Below are 19,289 nucleotides of genomic sequence, written 5' to 3' on the forward strand. Positions count from 1 at the left end.
GTGCGTCCAACGATCTTGGTGTTAGATCTGTCTTGGGACTAGATCTAGAGACCCACGGGACCCGAACTGACACAACCTCAATTGTGATGCCACAGAAATGAGACAGTTACCAGGAACCTCACACACACAGAGTCTCTGCTGCATTTGGGAAGGTGTTACTTATTTCTAGATCTCTCCTCCTTATTATGGAACCCTAAATTATAGGCAATGAAGAAGAGTGGGGTATATCAAATAATAAAGTCTTAATTTTCTCTTATTTTATACTTGGAAAACTTGTAACACCGGTATGGGTTGTTTTCTCCTCTCTCTCTTGAACATGGATAGCTGCTGCAGAAAGAAAAGCAGACAAGTACTGTCTGAGCATGCCCACGAGCGGTGCTCATGGGGGTGTTGACCTGTGTTGTGAAAGATCTGACTAGGTCTTCCTTAGAAGCCAGCCACAGAGACCTCTACACTCCCTCGTTTTCAGCAGCTCCTGGGAACCAGCCTCAGTATTATGTAGCCAGAACCCACAGAATCAGTGATCCTTTTAGGAGGAAAAGTATTTAGTAATGAGACCTTGCTTTTTAAATAGCATTTTAATCAATGACAAACTCAGAAAGGAAGATTTTACAATTAATTTTCCTCTCAACATCCCTCTCAGTTGTCATGAAACAGCCTTGGCAAAATTATTCTTTCTCCCGTATGGATCAAAACCCCAAATACAAAGTTTAATAAGTCATAGGAAGGCGATAGAGAGAGAATGGGAAGTGAATACTAACATTCAAATTTCTTCCGGTTCAGTACATTGGCCTCCAAGTGAATGTCTCATGTTTCAAAGAGACCCTTGAGGTTCCAGATTTCCTCACTTCCCTTGGCCAACGTCTGCTTACAAATGTGTGTGTGCTCCCATTCTCGTGTGTGTGGGCGTGGGCTGGGTACTGCTAAACCTGATGAGAAAGGAAGATGCCTGGTTGAAAGGTACCTTCCTACCTGACAAGCAAGTGACTGTCAAGGTGACAGACTCTGACGGAGACAGAGCTGAGGTCTCCTGACTGAACAGAGTGCTTTGGCTGGCACTGCTGTTCCAGCTACGTCCGTGTGAGCGTTTCCGAGTGTATTCCTTGTCCTCCCTGCTGCCACCGGGCCCCCGCCACGACTCCACACGATCTTGACTGACCTGGTCCTCAGCCAGAGGTCTGAGTTATCCACTGACTTCTTAACATTTGCTGTATGTGCTGTTTTCCAAATGGCTTTGATTTCACCAGCCCTAATATTCTCAGCAAAAGAAGGGTACACTTTTCTGGTAAAAATGTTTTAGTCTACAACATCTTTTATTATAGCCCCCCACAAATATATATATAAATTAAATCAATAAAGAATGATTTCTTCATATTTTAAGGCACTAAGTCTCCAAAGTTAAGGAACCTCGTGTGCTTTGCCCTCTCATTTCAAACATTAAAACATGCGAAGTAGAACTGCCAACTTCATTTTCAATTTGAAGCATAAATTTAGTAGAATAAATAAAGTACTTTCAGAAATCTCAAGTAAGGAATTAACAGGCTAGAGGCTGAACTAGTCATCTTGACATGGCTTCATTATCACCTGGCTTATTCTTTTCACTCGGTTACCTTTTTATTTACACATCGGAATGGAATGCAAATTCTACCGTTAGAGGGTGCGATGGAGCTGCTAAGAGAAGAGGCACTTCCAGTGATTCTCTATAACCCTGGACATTTATTCCGCTTTGCAGTGTTAATCTCTCATGTCCTGAGCCTCTTACTGAGCAGGGAATGTTTATCTGTGCACAGTCCGTTTCTCTTTCGGCTGGGGTTCTCCCTGGGCTCCGAGGTGCCGTCACTGAGCCGTTCTGAGCGTGCTTCGTTCGGCATCTGCAAGACAGGCGCACAGACTCCAGCGGGCCTGTCCCTCCCCTCCCCCCCACCCCAGCCTCTGTGGGGCTGACTCAACGGGCCAGCAGCCCAGCTCAGCGAGACACGACACTACAGCGCTACGCAGTCCTCCCTCACCCTGGCTACTTTCTTCCATAGACGTCCGAAATGCAATGTCAACATAAAATCCGGGACGCCCAGCCCAAACTCCAGGAACACGTGTGCTAACTCCAGTGTGCGATTTCCCACGAGCTCCCTTCTCCTGAAAGCTCCTTGTCAAAGCTCGCTCAGTTCTCAGCTATGGTTCTGTCCTGGACTGGGTAAGCGCGTCTCAAACTGCAGATAAGAATGGCTTGCTAGAATTGGTTTGTGTCCCACCAGGAGACAGAGCAGTCCTGTTAGCAAATCATCTGCTCTCATTCAAAGAGCCTAATGTTTTCGCACCAGGAAAAGGGCTTTGCTGGCGGCTCGGTAGGTGCAGGCGGGCTGGAGGCACTGAGTGTTCCTTTATGCATCGAAGTCATAAACAAATAGCAGATTAGGCACCAAAGCCTCTCAAGTGTTCGCCTGTTTCCTGAGCCGGGGAGCGCTTTCTCACACCCTGGGCAGCTCCGGGAGAGAATGGAAAGGCCCTCTGCTGGAAGCACACCAAATGCACAAACTAGGCCACTTGTTGCCAGAGGGTTCCCAGGCCCCGGCCGCCATCCAGGACCAAACCCTGGCCTTTCGGAGCCACGCTGCCAGGGCTTCTGCTGATTCTAAAGAGTGATGTGTGGGAATCCGAGCCCGTGTCAGGTGGCCCTCAGACAAACAGGAAGGAGCTTGGGACGTCTGTATCATTTCTCTCTATGTTTTGCCTATTCCCTTTGCAGGCCTGAGGGGTTTTGGGAGTATGGGAATGGTCCTCTAAGAATAGCTCTTTGGCTTTCTTTCTTTCAAATGGTATGACACTTGCTTTAAAATGTGATCGTGCACTCAAAATGGCAACAATAAGCCAACCCCAGCAAAGGTGGATTTTATTCTAAAGGTTATTGTATAACTTTTTAAAATTTGCATTCCTTTTAGTCAGTTTTCCAAAGTTTTAAACTTTTCCCCCTAAAAACAGAGTAGCAGACTCTTTCTTACCTTTGCTCTGCACGGAGCACTCTCAGAGATCACACTCTCACTTTGGGCTCCAATGGCTTCTTCTAAAACTACGTCAAGGAAGATACAATGGAGAAGACAGATAACATAAAAATCTTTAAAAGAAAAAAAAACCTTTTTGGTATCTATAGAAATACCTTTAATGAAGAATTGAGAAGTAAATGTAATGTGCTTAAAACGTGTCCCTATTAGAGTTGCTGCTTTTAAACTTTAATCGCCGCATTTCGTCATTATCATTTACAAGGGGCACTGAACCTGGGTTAAGTATGCCTCGTTCACTTTATTCAAAGGAAACTCTTCGGCCCACCGCTATTAACACCCCAGCTCTGAGATGCCTTTGAAGCAATGGTGACAAGACTTGCCCCATCCTATACTCTTCCTTCCACGCGGCCCTTCAAAGGACCAGAGGAAATGCAGGTGTGTGAGGAATGCTTGCCAGGTGTGGGTGTGAGCGTGCTCTCGGTCCAAAGACAGTGACCATATTACAGATAACTTAGGTTGACTCCCCATTTTTCCAACACTGATGATCTATTTTGAATGCTGTATCGATTCCTGGCTTATCAGACTTACCCTAACCCCAAAAGTCTGAGAAGGGAGCAGAGAAGTTGAATGTTAAAAATATAACTAAAGCAAAACCAAAAGTGTTCTAACATTTGACAGTACATTGCATTTTCCAACATGGTTTTATGTCGCTAGTTTACTTTTCAAGCTCAATTTATGCTCATAACAAAAACCAAATGAACATAATTATATAACATAGGGAAGCAAAAGGTAAATTCCTATGACAGGGATAGTTCTGAATGACAAACGAAAAGTCTCAAAAGGGAAAGGTAATAAGTGAAATACACACGCAAGTTAATCATTCAGGATATAGCAAAGAATTGTTAACCTGTAACCTGTAAATTTATTAATAATGTTTCTCCAGTTTCCCTGGTAGAACCCTAAAACTCCCTACACTGCAGCAGCTGTGGTGGGCGGGGCAAGGCAGCCATGCTGTTTTTTTAAAAAAGTGAAAATAGGGAAAAATAAGGTCGTGTCGGTTCCTTAAAAACCCAGATCTGGACTTGTGGGAGTGCAAACAGAAAATTGGGAATTAACTCAGAGTCTACATAGTTATTACTTTTCAGCTATCTTTTTCTAGTGCCACAAAGTTACACATTCATTTCCAAGCGCCTTCCCTTCTGACATGAAGAACAACACGCAGCGTCACGTATGACCGGGTGCGGGACAGGGAGACATCTGGAATGTCTGTGAACAGACCTGTTAGAATCTCGTCAAGCTGGTCCACCATAAACTTCGCATCTTCTTCCGTGAAGCACATGGGTGGTTTTATTTTAAGCACATTTCTGTGAGGTCCGTCGGCACTGAGAAGGACTCGCTTTTCTTTCATCCTAATTAGTGCAGGAGATACGTGTGAGTGCATACAGCTGGTAACCAAGGTTATTTAAGAATGATGTGAACAGGGGCGCGTGGGTGACTCAGTCGGTTAGGCGTCCGCCTTTGGCTCAGGTCATGGTGTCTGGGTCCTAGGGCACATTGGGGTCCCTGCTCAGCGGGGAGCCTGCTCTTCCCTCTCCCTCTGCCTCTCCTCCTGCTCATGCTCTCTCTCAAACAAATAAAATCTTAAAAAAAAAAAAGATGTGAACAGAGAGCAGTTCGGTATTCTCATGCAAGCAGCCCACATTTATAAACTGCATGCATCGCCGGCTTTTCTTATTTGGAGAGGTGGGAGGAAGTAAAAGAAGCTTTCAAGTCGGGGGAGGGGCATGTTTCAAACCCGGACACCAGTCAGGTGTGAGGGTGCACTTACTTGTAGATGACGTGTTGGGCCTCCTCTGTGGCAGGGGTCCTTTTCTGACGGTCCTTCACCAAGTCAATTCCGATAAACAGGCCAACGCCCCTGAGGAAGGTAAAGAAAGAACACTTGACAGATGCTCTACCAGACGCTGCATTGTCATCCAATATTAACGCTGTCCCCAAACTTCAGTTTAATTTGAAGCTGGATATGATTCCCTGTAGGGGTAACTGTTATTGATTCTAGCTAATCCAAGGTATCAATCCGGTGACACAGGTCTTTCCAGTTTTTGCACCGAGTTGGTTTTGTCATCCAGTTTTTTTCTTTACTTAATTGTAAAAGAAAAAGTCTTAAAAACAACCTTCTTATGCTATTTAGTTTCTCAGGACATTGATGGTGATAAATGTTTCATGCTTACATATATCTATGAAAAATATCAAGTTTTCCGGGATGTCATTTTAAATAACTTTTAATAAATCATTTAGCGTTACTTTAAGTTCCTTCTCACCTTTTAGGGGTTGAAATTATATTGGCTTTATTTATTTATTTTTTAAGTATGAAAGTCGAGAAAGATATACACCCAAAAGTTAACAGTGGTGATATCAGGGTTCTGGATTAAGAACGAGTTTTGTTCTTTTATGTTTTTTAGTGTTTTCTAGATTTAGTTTTATGTAATTTATTTAAATTTACAAGATAAAATTTAAACTATTTTCATTGGAAAAATGAATAACCACATGACAAGTTCATGATAAACATACCTGATGTCTCCTATCAAAGTATGTTTAGCCTTCTGTTTATTGAGTAACTCAGTAAGATAATCCCCTACTCTAGTGGCATTTCCTTGAAGGTCTTCATTTTCAATTATATTCAGGACAGCCAAACCAACAGCAGAAGATACTGGATTTCCTCCATACTGCAGAAAAAAGATTTAAAAACCATAATGGTTGAATTAGTGGTATTGCTTCATCTATGAGAAATTTGGCTCATACATAAGCAGGTAAAGATATAATTTCAATAAATTTTTCCCTTGTGCTGTAAACTTTTTAGTTTTAGAATATAATGTGATTCTATTTGTTTACGACTGAGTAAAAATTCATTCCAAATTACATTCTCCATGCTGCATAATTGGTATGGAAGACTATCAGGGAATTTATTAGTTCATCCAAACAAAAACCAGATACTGCATTGGGAACTGAGGATTTCAGAGTGTGGTTCAGTGAGGGGGATAGGGGCTTCTGTCCCTGAACAATTGTGTGAAAACAGCTAAGCAATGACATTTTCTCCAAATAATTTATATCCTTAGATTTGAATCTTACTTTTAGTTGTCACAAGTCCTATTACATATACGGCACAAACTATAATAATTTTTCCAAGCTTAAAGTTCATGACTTTTGGGGGTAAAACCAAGGAAATAAAATTTCCCAAAGATAGAAAATTTAGTATCTCCTGTGACAGCCATATAACATTTATAGTACTGTATCATCTAAACACTTTAGAAATGTTTGGGGAATTTAAATGTGATACAAAATAAAGAAGATCATATCATCTGTGGATGAAACATCATAACCTCTAGAGCTTAGCAAGGCAACCATCTATCACTGGAACAATTTATCATTTTAGAAAGGGGAAAGATACACAAGGAAAAATACAAGGAGAATTTATGCCAGATAGGATGAAATATGGTTAGATCAAAGTTTGGCTAAGATCCTGGGGGTGGTTAGCTGGCAATACTGAACTTTATTCTTTATTCTTTACTACATTGGCAAGAAGTGTAAGAACACACAGTATTTTTCCCTCTTAGCATAAACCAGGAGGCCAACACGTACCGTATTGAAATATTCCATCCCGGAACTGCTGAAGGCTTCTGCAATTTCTTTGGTTGTTACCACACATGCCATTGGGTGGCCATTGCCCATGGGTTTTCCCATTGTGACAATGTCTGGAACAAAGTCTTCACCATGCATTTGGAAGCTCCAGAAATGCTTCCCAACTCGGCCAAAGCCCACCTGAACTTCATCGGCTATAAACACACCTCCCGCTCTGTGTACGTATCTGAAAAGCAAAAGGGAAGTCTAACGTCTTCAGGTCACCGAGAGTCCCCAAACCCACCCACAAAGATACAGATTATGGAGGACTTAAAAAAAAATGTTAACTTGAGGTCTGGAATCGTTGTCAAAAACATTTCCGTGCTCAAACCCCCAGTGACATCTACGTGATGTCACTGACTTTGAACTATAATCCCATAATTTCCAGAGTTGACATATTCTTATTATTTAGGTTTGTGCTGCTTCAAGTAAGCTCAACTGTGGCATTTTAAGTGGGAAGAGAAAGAAGTGAACAAGAGGTAGTGTTTCGCAGGGTTAATCTTCAAATGTTTCCTCATCGGTAAGGCATGGGCTGGAGAGGATGCCAGCTGGGGACTGGAGCAGAGCCCCGGAGGCCCCCCTCCACTGGGCCACGTGTAAATCCTTTATTTGCTGGATCTTGGGAAAGTGGAGGGTTCTGGGGAGCCCTGGTGTGGCAGGCATGCCGAAGTGGCTTTTGCCAGCTAGTCTGGAAGCACTTCAATATTTTAAGCAGTACGGCCTCGCAGAACTGTCACAGAGCCTTCAGTCTGCCCAAGAGTGCCCAAGTCAAGTACATACTCCGCCACTTTCTGGAAGTAGCCTGCTGGAGGAATTATTTGTCCGCCACAACTCTGCATGGATTCAGCAATAAAGGCAGCAATCTATACAAGAAAAGATGGGGTCAAAGTCCATTAGGTCCCCCTTGAACCCCCTAGAAAAGAGGACTTCTTACAGAGCAGGTTATTTTCAAAATGGTTGGGAATGGCCCTGTGGCAAGTGGCAAATAGACACTTGATAACAAAGAAAAGAAGAGATGTCCATGCTGGAAAAGCAACTGATCTGAAATTCACCCGTTTCTGAAATTCTAGAGTACCAGTGAAACTACCACGAGAAACGGAGGAGAAGGCAACCTCCAGTTCCCCATTATTAATTCAAATGCAGTGTTTTCGTTAGGGTCAACTGAATGAGAACGATGTTTTGGTCAGTCTTTGACATGAACTTCTAAAAAATCACCCAGGTTCTAAACCCATTATCCTGGTGCCTGTTTCCTCAGCTGGGTATTGACTGCCTGAGCCTGAATCTGCTCTCAGGAAAGGGGAGGGTGACTGGTGGCCACACGCGTCAGTTATTGTGCTGTATTTCTAGTTCTTACCCTGAACCAGACTTAACGGAATGAGGCAATTCACAAGAGCCATTGCAGAGCAAACGCTCTAGAGGGAAGAAAGGAGGAGTAGAAAAGAATCAAGAAGAGAAAGCATAGATGAGATGAGATATGAAGTCAAGAGAACCGAGGTTTTCGTCTGGACTATGGCTCAGTAGCTATATTACCTTGGCTTAAGCTCTTCACTTTTAAATATTTCATTTATTAGCTATCAAATGAAGCCAGTGGACTTAAGAGATTGCTTCTCTAAAATCCCCTGACTTTGCGAGCACATCTAATATCCTGAAGCATCTGTCTTATATTTGCTCATTGCTTTCAGAATTGTTAACAGGACAGCATCGGGTCATAACTACTGAATGCTAATGTTCTCAAAAAGTTATCCAAAGCCTTTTAGCAGCAAAAAGACCATGTGATCTTGGGAATGTAAACATTTTTCTGGAAGCACTCTTTACCATTTGTGTAAGGAGGTATGGGTTACCCCTGAAGAAGAAAAGCATATGAAGGCCCCCATAACAGGGGCGGTCAGGGCTAGCTACACAGATATCACATCTGCAGACCCGACAAATGAACAGGATGGGAAGAAAAGAGTTAAGAAATGCAAACGACTCTCCAGTCACTCAGATAAAAATAGTTGCATTGGAAAAAGCAAGCCTTCATTTTTATCTCAGTTAAGATTTTTTATTACTGCCATGTTGATGCTATAAGCCAGTTTAAAGGCGAAGCACGTCTCAAATCTCTTTAAAACTCCACATAAGTAACCCCCAAACGGGCTGAAAATCTGTGTTAGGCTGAAGAGAGTAGGGTGAAGACTGAGAAAATGGAAACTCTTGTTCTTACTCTGGAGGATTCTGGTTCTGTCTTTGAAGCCCAGGCTCAGCTTGGAGAAGCGTTCGTTCTGCCTTAGCTAACCCAGGCTCTGCGGCTTCAGGCACATTGAACCAGTCTGAGGGAAGCAGCGAGGCTTCCCGAGCCCAGGAGCCCGCACTGGTTCAGAGGTCCCAGGGCCACCGTGCTTCCTCCTTTCCCTTCCTCATTTATCAGCGCCCCTCCCCCCATGCTACTTTCATTTGGAAGAATCTGTCCACGGGCCGTCGCCTTTCCTAACTCCCTCTCCCCCTACCGCTTTGGACCAGAGTCTGCATCCCACTGGGAATGTGAGAATTAGGCCACCAGTTCCGGAATAGGCATAGTGATGGTGTTTCCAGAATAAATAAAAATGCATAGTCTTAGAGGCATGATCATAATAATGCACTTTCTGAAATACGAACTGAGTGAAAGGTAAGCAGAGAAAAACAGAAAGGGAATGGAGATCTAATCCTTTTCCACCTCTCCAGTGTGTCACAGTGATTTCCATCCACTTTATAAAAGGTGTTAAGCTGTTTCCAAAGCTGTAAATACAAACCTTCCTTCCACTGTTATGAGCTTCTTCAATAATTTCCTTTACTTCATCTGCGTAAGCGCTGGCTGGGTCTGCGTGATCTTCCCTGTATTTGCCTCTGTAAGTATCTGGAGTTGGTGCCTGGAAACAACCAAAAGGTGGAGTTTCTCAAGATTTACCTTGCGGACGAATGAACTTTAAAAAAAAAAAAAGGCATTTCCCCACAAGAGCGTATTGGAAAGGTGACCGTGCGGGTTTAAGTGACTCTCGGTTCTTTTGTTTTTTTCCCTTAACATTTCTGAATTCTGTGAAAACTAAGGTCTTTGCATTGTGACCAGGAGCCTGGATTTGCTCTGAGACCTCTGTAAGTCAAGACTACATCCCTGTTCGAATCAAGAGCAAATTCAAATCAACAAGTGTGATTATTGTTTTTGAAAATTTCAATGGATGAAAATTGTATTAACTATTCTACACTGAAGATAAACCAACACTTACCAACTATACAGCAAATTCTAATCATTCCAAAAACTAGAATGCCTTCGCCCTGGTGCCAGGTCTCACCATTTTGAAAGAAGGAATTGATTCTCTTAAGAGAGTCTACTGATCCTTAATTAAACCAAAGGAGTTTGAGAGTTTCAACAACAACTCGATTGGTTTCTTTATTTTCTTTACTATTTATTTGACTTCATTACTCTATATGATACTTAAGCGTAGAGCAGTTTAATTTTGGGACATGCATACACACTAGATTCAACTCCAAATTTCAGGCTGGTATCAGTAGACGGGAAAAGTAATTGAAGACCAAAAGGCGAGAAAAATAAAATGATAGCTGTGAATAATAGCCTTCACTACCACCATGCTAATTTGCTAATTGCGATACTCATCAATGGATTTTAAACCACATCCTGTCATTAACCGGCTTTTTGACTTTAGTAAGTCACACAACCGTTCTAGATCTTAGTCTCTTTTTCACAGTTTCATTTTGATGAAAGGATTGGACTGGAGTATCGTTAGGCATCCTCCCAGTGCCAGCTTTCTGATTCTTGGACTCTAAGTTACTTACCACGTGCACAAATGCTTTCTTGACATCTTTGCCCTTTCGGAATTTATATGGACTGATCTCAATTAAAGATGATAGGTGACCATGATAAGCACTGAAAAGAGAAAGAACAGTAACCAAAATCACTCAGAGAAGAAGTTTTTGGAGTATAAGAAAAACAGCAGTATGCATCATCTAGGAGAATCTCAACTTTAGTGCCAGATTTAACTACACAGGATCTAATTCTTCATGGCAAGACTGGCCTTAATTTGTCCAGTTCTCCTTATTCATATAATAAAACACATAGGAAACCAAGTATGGATCCTCATAGACAATTTTTTTTTAAGCAGGAAAAAAAAAACTTGATTTCTTAGGATGATATTAAATGTGCTAAATTAGATAGTCTAAATGCAAAAATTATTTTCTATAGCATCGTGGAAAATTTGTTAAGTATGTATTCTTTAAATGTATTTGACAGCTACATCTTAGTGTATTTTAAAAACAACTTTATATCACAGAATGGGCTGTTTCTGTCTGGAATGGTTTCTATGGGATATCGGACTGCATATGCTGGGCAAACACAAGTTGGTAAGAGCAGAAGGTCTCTTCGGGAAGAGCTAAGATTGGGACATGACCAAGTGGCTATGAGATTCCTTTCTCTTGCTTAAAATACTGGTGGCTATGATATTTCCTTTCCTGTTTCTTGCCCAGAGGCATAAGTGGGAGATCTGGAAAGGAAATTTTTAAAAGTCCATGAATAGATAAAACAAAGAGAGAGGACTTCCATTAGCAAGATTAAAGATGCTACAGAACCACAGTAAGTGTCAGAAGGATACGTATGTATCAGCAAGTATGTGTCAGAATGAGAACAAAGAGAAAACTGGGCAGAAGGCCAGCACGGAGACACCGCCACACATAAATGTAACACAGTGGACACCAGGTGGATTTCATATGAGGCAGTAGAAGATAACGAAGAAAACATCTTTGTGATCTGGGGGCTGTGGTGGGTGTAGGGGGAGCTATATTAACAAAACTTAGAGCACATAAACCATACGACAAAAATTTTATCTATTTGATTTGATGAAAATTAAAGATTTCAGTTGAAGGATACCATGGACAAAGCTAAAAGACAGATGATAGAGGGAAAAGACATTTGAAATGTTGCAAACTAAAAGAGATTAATGATCACAGTGGTGGTTCTCAACTCTGCCTGCATAGTAGAACCACTTGGGAAACTGCAAAATATATACTGTTTCCTGGGATCCACCACTGATTTTCTTTAATTGGTCTGGGGTGGGGCTTGGGCATTGGCATTTAAATAAATCCCCCCCGCCCCCCAGATTTTAAGATACGGTCAAGGTTGAGATCTTTTGATCTAGACTATATAAGCAAACACAAACCAACAAGAAACAGATGGAAATCTCAATAGAAAAATGGGCAAAGAATATGAACAGGTAATTTTTAGAAGAGAAATCACAAATGCATGTAAGTATATGACAAGATACCCAAATTCATTATTAGAAAATTGCAAATTAAAACAACAATGACACCATTTTATAGTTATTGGACTGTTATTTTTAACAAAAGAAAAAATGAGGAGGCAGGATACTATAAGTTTTCGGTGAGGATAGAGGAAAATGGGAAATTTCATGCACTGTGTAGTGTTGCAATCATTCTGGAGACTGATCTGGCAATATTTAGTCAAATTAACAGTGTTTATAGGACCCCTATGGCCTAGCAATCCTGTTTCTGGGTGTTTATCCCTAAGAACTTCTTAAAAATGTCCAGAAGGTCACATATACAAGGATGCTCATTGCAGAGTCACTTGTGGTAGCAAGGAGGAAAGGACAGTGACAGTGTCCATCTGTAGGGTGGGGGGAGTTCAATAGTTTGAGTTGCGTTGTCCCCTATGGCAGCCACTGGCCACATGTGGCTACTGAGTGCTTGAAATGCAGTTAGTCTGAATTGAGATGTGCAGTAAGTATAAGACGCACATTAGATTTTAAAGATTTAATTTAAAAAAAGGAGAAATCTTAATATATTTTACATTGATTAACTGTTGAAACGATATTTTGAATATATTGGCTATCAGAAAATTTTAAATGCCTTATGTGGCTCACATTATATTTCTAAGAGGCAGCACTGTGTCAGAAGAGTGGATGTACATCCAGCAATATAGTCTTGAATAGTGTTGAGGGAAAAAGGTTCGCAACGGAGAGAGATTTATAGCAATTTTTGTAAAATTAAAACAGATTCACATAAAATAATATACATTAATAAGAATACAAAAATAAAAGGTCGACATTTGACGCATTAGAATAGTCGTCCATAGGCGGGGGAGAATGGGAATAAAAAAGAACCAGAGGCAGCTGTGGTAGGCAGAACACGCCACCTCCTAACATGCCCGCACGCTAGTCCTGGGGACCTAGGAATAGGTCACATGGCAAAGGGGCCCTTGCAGATGTGATTGAAGTAAGAATCTTGAGATGGAGAGATAATCCTGGAGGGTCCAATGGGATCACAAGTCTTTACAAGTGAAAGGAGGAGGCAGGGGAATGGCGGTCAGAGGCAGGGGAGGCGAGGTAAGGGTGGCGCAATGGCCGCTCTGAAGATGAAGAGGGGAAACCCCAAGCAAGGAATGCAGGCAGCCTCTCCAAGCCGGACAAAGCAAGGAAACAGAAGAAGCCTCCAGAAGGAGCACAGTCCTGTTAACACCTTGATTTTGGCCCAGTGAAGACCCATTTTGGATTTCTGACCTACAGAACGGTGGGGAAATAAATTCTTGTTCTTAAGCCACTGCGCTTGCTGTAGTTTGTTATAGCAGAAATAGGAAGTGAATAGATGACCTGAAACAGAAAACAAGAGAAGCCTATGTAAGGGCAAGAAGTGAGTATGTGTTCAATTTAACCCTCTGTGTCTGACATTAGTGTGGTGGAGACGTAGAAAAAAAGGTAAAAGAAAAAATCTTAATAAAAATGGGGGTTGTCAGCTTTCTTGTTTAAAATGTACTAAATTCATGTTAAGGAGATGAGATTAAACAATGGCTGGTAATGGTTGCAAACTAATGAGAAAGTACTATCTTTTACTTGGTTTCTTATTTTCTTCAAACTTTTCTCTAAATTGTTATCTTTTAAATTGATTACAGTGGATAACCACAACACTGACGTGAACGTATAGAGTTTGAAGAAATCAATTACATTTTTATTTTGGAAAATATTGGGTTACTCACTATAGTGTCTCAATAAACAGTCGATGATTCATGCAAAGCCCATGAGGCCACGATAAGAGCGTCCAAGAGAGCCTCCCCTGTTTGCAGGAACTTGGACGGAATTAAGTATCCTCCGAGCCTCGGTTGGCCTTGATACCTTACTGCCTAATAAGATCGTTGTGCCGCATACCCGCCCTCCTCCCCGTGTGCTCGTAGCATCAGTATGGACAGGATCAATACAATGTTGTCTCTTGAAGGAGCTTCTGGCTTAGAAGTCTTGCCCCAAACTTACTGGTCAAGGGTGATCACGTCTTGGTGGCCTCTGAACTGCCGAGCCAAACGTAAGGCTAAGTCATTGGCTTCAGATCTATTAAGAGAACACAGAGAGGGGGCAAGGTGCCATAAGCTCTTTTTAAAATACTTGAAAATGTTAATTACAAAAGTTGTAAGATCCTGGTTTTTCAGAAATATATGGGGCAAGAAGTGGAAGTCCTCTCTTTCCCTTTTAGTCTGGTCCACCCAGCAATCTCACTCCATCCTTCTAATACAATGTCTTTGATAAAGAATGAGACACACAGAACAAACCCAATTCAAAGGATACCCTGCTCGTTTCAAACTTCTTCCCAATTCAGCCCCATGAGTAGGTGACTAACTTTGAGGATGTTAGGAAGCCCGCATTAAGCCTGATCTCAAAGGGAGGAATGGGAGTGTGAGAGCCCATCAACTCGACCACTACACTATGTTGTACTGACCCAATATTTGATCGGCTCCTTCTCGATAAAATAAAAATCATAATTTTTCTATGTGGCTTAGATAGCCCATATATAGGACTCAGACACAGAAGAAGAAAATAATCATTTGTGGGATGTTGACTATCTGCCAGACAGCGTGCTGAGAGTTTTGCTTGCATTTATTCTCATAAGTCCTTGCAAGGCAAGTGCTGCCATCTCCTTTTTATGGATGAAGAAAGAGCCTCAGAGAGGTTCAGGAGGCAGGTTAAGCTCTCACAGCTAATAAGAGGTAGAGGCAGCATTCTGCCTGAAGTCTATTTAACTTCAAGATTACCCTTTGTACCAGTCCAGGCTCTATCCTATCCAGTCTCTGGCGACTGTTCTTTGGGGCAACCCCACTTTGACAGTATAGGATTCTTTAGAAATGAAAGTCAAATGTTATGGTATTTAATTTATTGAAGGCAAAAATGCTTTATAACAACATGTTAGATCCTAAAATACCTTAATTCTTTACAAAGAAAAAGGGATGATCTTCTCCTTATAAATTTGGTTTTAAAATCTCATTGCAAACATGAAAGTGAATCACAGAATCGTATCCTCGAACATTCGCAGAATCTCTAATCGTTTTATTACATTTATACATATACATAATTTTAAAAATGAGTATACACTGTATGCACAGCTTTCCTCCCCATAAAATGTTGCATTGCGAGCTTTTCACATCATTAGACGTGTATTTCCAAAAACATATTTTTAATGTCTGCATCATATTCCACAGAATGGATATATAACTTGAATTTACAGAATTTAAAAGTTGGCACATATCTATTCTTTTGAATTTACTTCTTCCTTTTTTGTATTTGTGTTGAGGAAATGTTCAAGTGCCTAAGAAACAAGTCAATCAAAGGTCTTACGAAAGTTACAGCTCATTTAGTAGAATTCTTTCTTCGCTACAACCCCTCATTCATGCCTTAAAGAAACCATGTAGGCCCACTGATTCTCTAGCTACTTACTCCGCTTCCTGGGGAGGTGGGGCCATTTGACGGGTTGGGTTTTCTCGCTTGAACCCCAGGCTTGGATATTTTTGCCATGGTTTCCACCCAGGCACCTACCGTTCAGGGCTGCTGCAGCATGCCCGGTAAGCTTTCCCCATCTTTGCCCGAGGAAGCCATGGGAATAAGAAGTTGAGTGGCATGCACGTGTTAATCCTGAGTGGCCGGGTCAAAACCCCTAGAACACGCTGTTGGGGACCCTATGGACCCCAAGCTCATGAAGTGAAGCCAGAGGAACAGAACCATTAGGGCCCCATCGTGTGGTCACTTAGTAAACGTCGAGAACCTAGGGAAACCTTCCTAGATGTCTGGGCTCCACCAGGAATCAAGAAGAAAGGTATGTGTGAGAGAGTGAAAAACCAGATTGGTGGGAATGGGGGGGGACCTGGAAACATACCCTGAATTTGTAAAATAGCAGACAGAGAGTTTCTCCGGCAGGGTTGCCGAGAGGCGCCTGGCATACTCCACAATATTGTCGTGGAGGAATCGAGAATTTGTGTTTAGCAGTTCCATCTGTTTCAGGGCAGCCTTGACCACTTCTGGGTGACAGTGTCCCACTAAAATGCAGAAGACAAAAACCCAAAAAAGGAATTAGAATTCTAAATTCCTGAAGTGAGGGGGATTCTGAAGCAAGGGAAACGGGAAAAAGAAAAAAGCAGAGCTTCTCTGCCTCCCGCGCTGTGCTGTCACCTTTCCGGGCTAGGACTACTGGGCCCGTCCAGCCCAGGAGCAGCAGCCACTGCACCTCCCGGGGCAAACAGTAGTGGGGCTGTGTCTGCCCTCCTCCACAAACGCGCCCTTCGCAGCACAGCAGGGACAGGACACTCACCGTGGGCCACGTTGTTGACGCAGTCCAGGTACTGCTCACCTCTCTCGTCAAACATGTACTGGCGCCGGGCTCGCACTATTTTGATGGGATCCGCAGCAAAGAAAACTTTGCACGAGGGTCTAGAAATAATGAAAGGAAACACTTTGGTCTGGAAGGACTGCTCAGTGTTTTTCCTTCTCAATGAAGGTCAAGATCTGTGGAAAATTACAGTTACAAAACAGAAAGGGAAAACACAACCTAGGTGACATACGTTATTCTTTTCTTAAAATTTCATATTAGCCTGGAACCTTTTACCTTAACCCCCATTGGTGACCCGCTCACATTTCATGTGCCTCTATGTCAAATTGGCTATGGTTTGACAATGCTGTTTAGAGGCACACGGATCAACTCTGACAACTCTAATTACACAAACCAATAACTGATTTTCCTCTGGGAAGTTTCGTTCTACCAGAAAACAAAAAAAAAAAAACAACTTTTTTTGAGGTTTACTATGTGTCAGGAATTGACAGATATTACAAATATCATATCATTTCATTTAATCCTCCCAATAATCTTATGAAATAGGGGTTTTATCATTCTCATTTTTATAGGTGAGGAAACTGAGGCACAGAAATATCAAGAAACTTGTTCAAGATTACACAGCCAGTAAATGAAAAAAACAACAACAGAATTTGAAAGTAGACTGTCCTATACCGCAGCCCAAGACTTGCTTGCTGGCTTGCTTTCTCTGTCTCCCCTTCTGATCTAATAGGTTAAGAAACGAATAGCCCTGAAAGCTAAATACAAAGAAATTGGGTATAAATACCAAAAAAGAGATTTTATAGGAGACCATTTCCAAGTCTTTTGAGTGACATTTTTCCTGTATCAAATGGATTTTCCATTCTTAATAATGAAATCCAATTATTGTTCTAACCTCTTCATCCATTATTTTGAGCATAATAAAAAGCCATCCATATTTTTGGTTATTTGGATGAATGTCTGTAACATAAATTTTAGCAACATAGAAACATCACAAAGGTTTCTGATGTTGGCCCTACGGACATGTAGAAACAAAATGGAATATAGCATTATTATTATTAGTAGTAGTATTTAAAGATTTTATTTATTTATTTGTCAGAGAGAGAGAGCACAAGCAGGGGAGCAGCAGGCGGGGGAAGAAGCAGGCTCCCCGCTGCGCCACGAGCCTGTTGCTGGACTGGATCCCATTACCCTGGGATCATGCCCTGAGTTGAAGGCGGATGTTTAACCCACTGAGCCACCCAAGTGTCCCTGAAATATATTATTTTTATTATGGTGATTTTGCATGCACACACACACACACACACACACACAAAGCCACATGCGTTGGAGGTATTTTGGAGGGACACTGGATGCTTCTATATTAAATTCATATGCAACTGTTTAGAAAGTATTTGAATTATTGTGTATAGGTAATCTTAATTTAAAATTGCCTCAGATTAAGCATCATCAGTTAAAATGAAAACAATAATTAGTGAGAATTTCTAATTGGTTCAATCCCAGCTGTTAGTTTATACCTCTAAGTTAAAAGCCAAAGAAAACCTTTGTCATGAATGTGGGCTGTTAACTGCAGACTTCACCTTCCCTTGCTAAGGGTACTTTCCCACCTTGCCACTCAGACTTTAGGTAAAATTCTTTCAGGTTGTCCATGGCTACATTCCTCCTTTCACAGAATTTCTTCAGTTCACGGTACAAGTCATTGGGTTTGCATTGGAATCAATGCAGGCTTGAAAACTAACAGAAAGGAGTGGTGACTAGAAAAGGACAAGGCGGTGACTGGGTAATGAGGGAGGAATTGGACCATTTTGGCTTTCCCTATGCGGGGATGAGAGAGCTCCAACCAGTCTCCTAAACGGCCATCTAGAAACCTCCCTGGCTGAGACCAAGAGATGAGTATGAGCAGCTGCCAAGCATTTCTCGGAAGAGGATACCAACTCTTTTCTTTTATTTTATTTTATTTTATTTTATTTTATTTTATTTTATTTTATTTTAAGATTTTATTTATTTATTTGACAGAGAGAGACAGCCAACAAGAGAGGGAACACAAGTAGGGGGAGTGGGAGAGGAAGAAGCAGGCTCACAGCGGAGGAGCCCGATGTGGGGCTCGATCCCAGAACGCTGGGATCACGCCCTGAGCCAAAGGCAGACGCTTAAGGACTGAGCCACCCAGGCACCCCTCTTTTCTTTCTTATGTCCCCCAGTCCTCTCTCACGTTCACCGCGACACTGCTTGTTAATTACGTGTGACTATTGCAGGCCTTTGATTTGACAGTGGCCACAATCATCATTGATACTTACATGTGCCTTTTTAAAAACCAGATCACGCTTATTAATCTCACTTGCTTGCTCCTGTGAAGCAGAATGTTACTTCTACTTCCACAGAAGAGGAAATTAAAGTAATTTGACAGAGGTCACACAGGTAACGAGACACCCTAGTAGGACCAGAGCCCAGGTCAGACTTAACGTTCAGTCCTGTAGGCTTACCAGTGTTTTACCGAGGCGTTTATAACACGAGCAGAACAAAAGTAGACGGGAGAGAACGCTGCACTTTTTAATCGTAATGAGGGCACAGCTGGGGAGACCAAGGTGGGTAAGCGGCATTTTACCCTTAAGAAAGTGGTTTTAAGGAATTTTTTTTTTTACTGCCTGCGTTAATTAACCCCTTATCTAACCAAGCACGCAAGAAGAAAAAGTTCACCTTAAAACAAAAGCTGTCAGAATTAGTTTTCACAGACATTGTCAAAAGTATTTTTGAGTTCCCAGTTTGGAGAAACGTTCGAGTTGGTGGGATTTGGCGGAGAGCTACCCATCTTCCCTGGCAGCGCCCATCCCTGGACTGGAGCTCCCCTCCTGGGGCTATTAACCCTCGCGGGGCCACTCTTCCAGCCGCCGGCAGCCCCCACTCGTCCGCGGGGTGCCGAGCGCCGGGACCGCGCGGGTGGGGGGCGGCGAGCGCTAAGGGCGTGGCGGCACGGGCGGCGGGGGGCGGCGGGGGGCG

General features: G+C 42.1%; 1 protein-coding gene across 1 annotated transcript in view; it reads right to left on the reverse strand.

The window, feature by feature from the left end:
• Positions 1-565: 565 nt before the first annotated feature.
• Positions 566-19,289, reverse strand: part of ETNPPL (ethanolamine-phosphate phospho-lyase) — a 19,074-nt gene continuing 350 nt past the window's right edge. Inside the window, exons 2-13 of the mRNA XM_040626221.1 lie at positions 16,275-16,393; positions 15,843-16,002; positions 13,955-14,029; positions 10,479-10,569; positions 9,440-9,556; positions 7,455-7,537; positions 6,636-6,861; positions 5,568-5,722; positions 4,825-4,914; positions 4,275-4,405; positions 2,997-3,064; positions 566-1,871 (exon numbers count right to left, since the gene is read on the reverse strand). Of these exons, the coding sequence (XP_040482155.1) occupies positions 1,743-1,871; positions 2,997-3,064; positions 4,275-4,405; positions 4,825-4,914; positions 5,568-5,722; positions 6,636-6,861; positions 7,455-7,537; positions 9,440-9,556; positions 10,479-10,569; positions 13,955-14,029; positions 15,843-16,002; positions 16,275-16,393 (1,444 nt within the window). The 3' untranslated portion in view covers positions 566-1,742. The remainder of the gene's footprint in view (positions 1,872-2,996; positions 3,065-4,274; positions 4,406-4,824; positions 4,915-5,567; positions 5,723-6,635; positions 6,862-7,454; positions 7,538-9,439; positions 9,557-10,478; positions 10,570-13,954; positions 14,030-15,842; positions 16,003-16,274; positions 16,394-19,289) is intronic.

The sequence above is a fragment of the Ursus maritimus genome, unplaced genomic scaffold (genome assembly GCF_017311325.1).
Source record: "Ursus maritimus isolate PB19 unplaced genomic scaffold, ASM1731132v1 scaffold_11, whole genome shotgun sequence".
Lineage (NCBI taxonomy): Eukaryota > Metazoa > Chordata > Mammalia > Carnivora > Ursidae > Ursus > Ursus maritimus.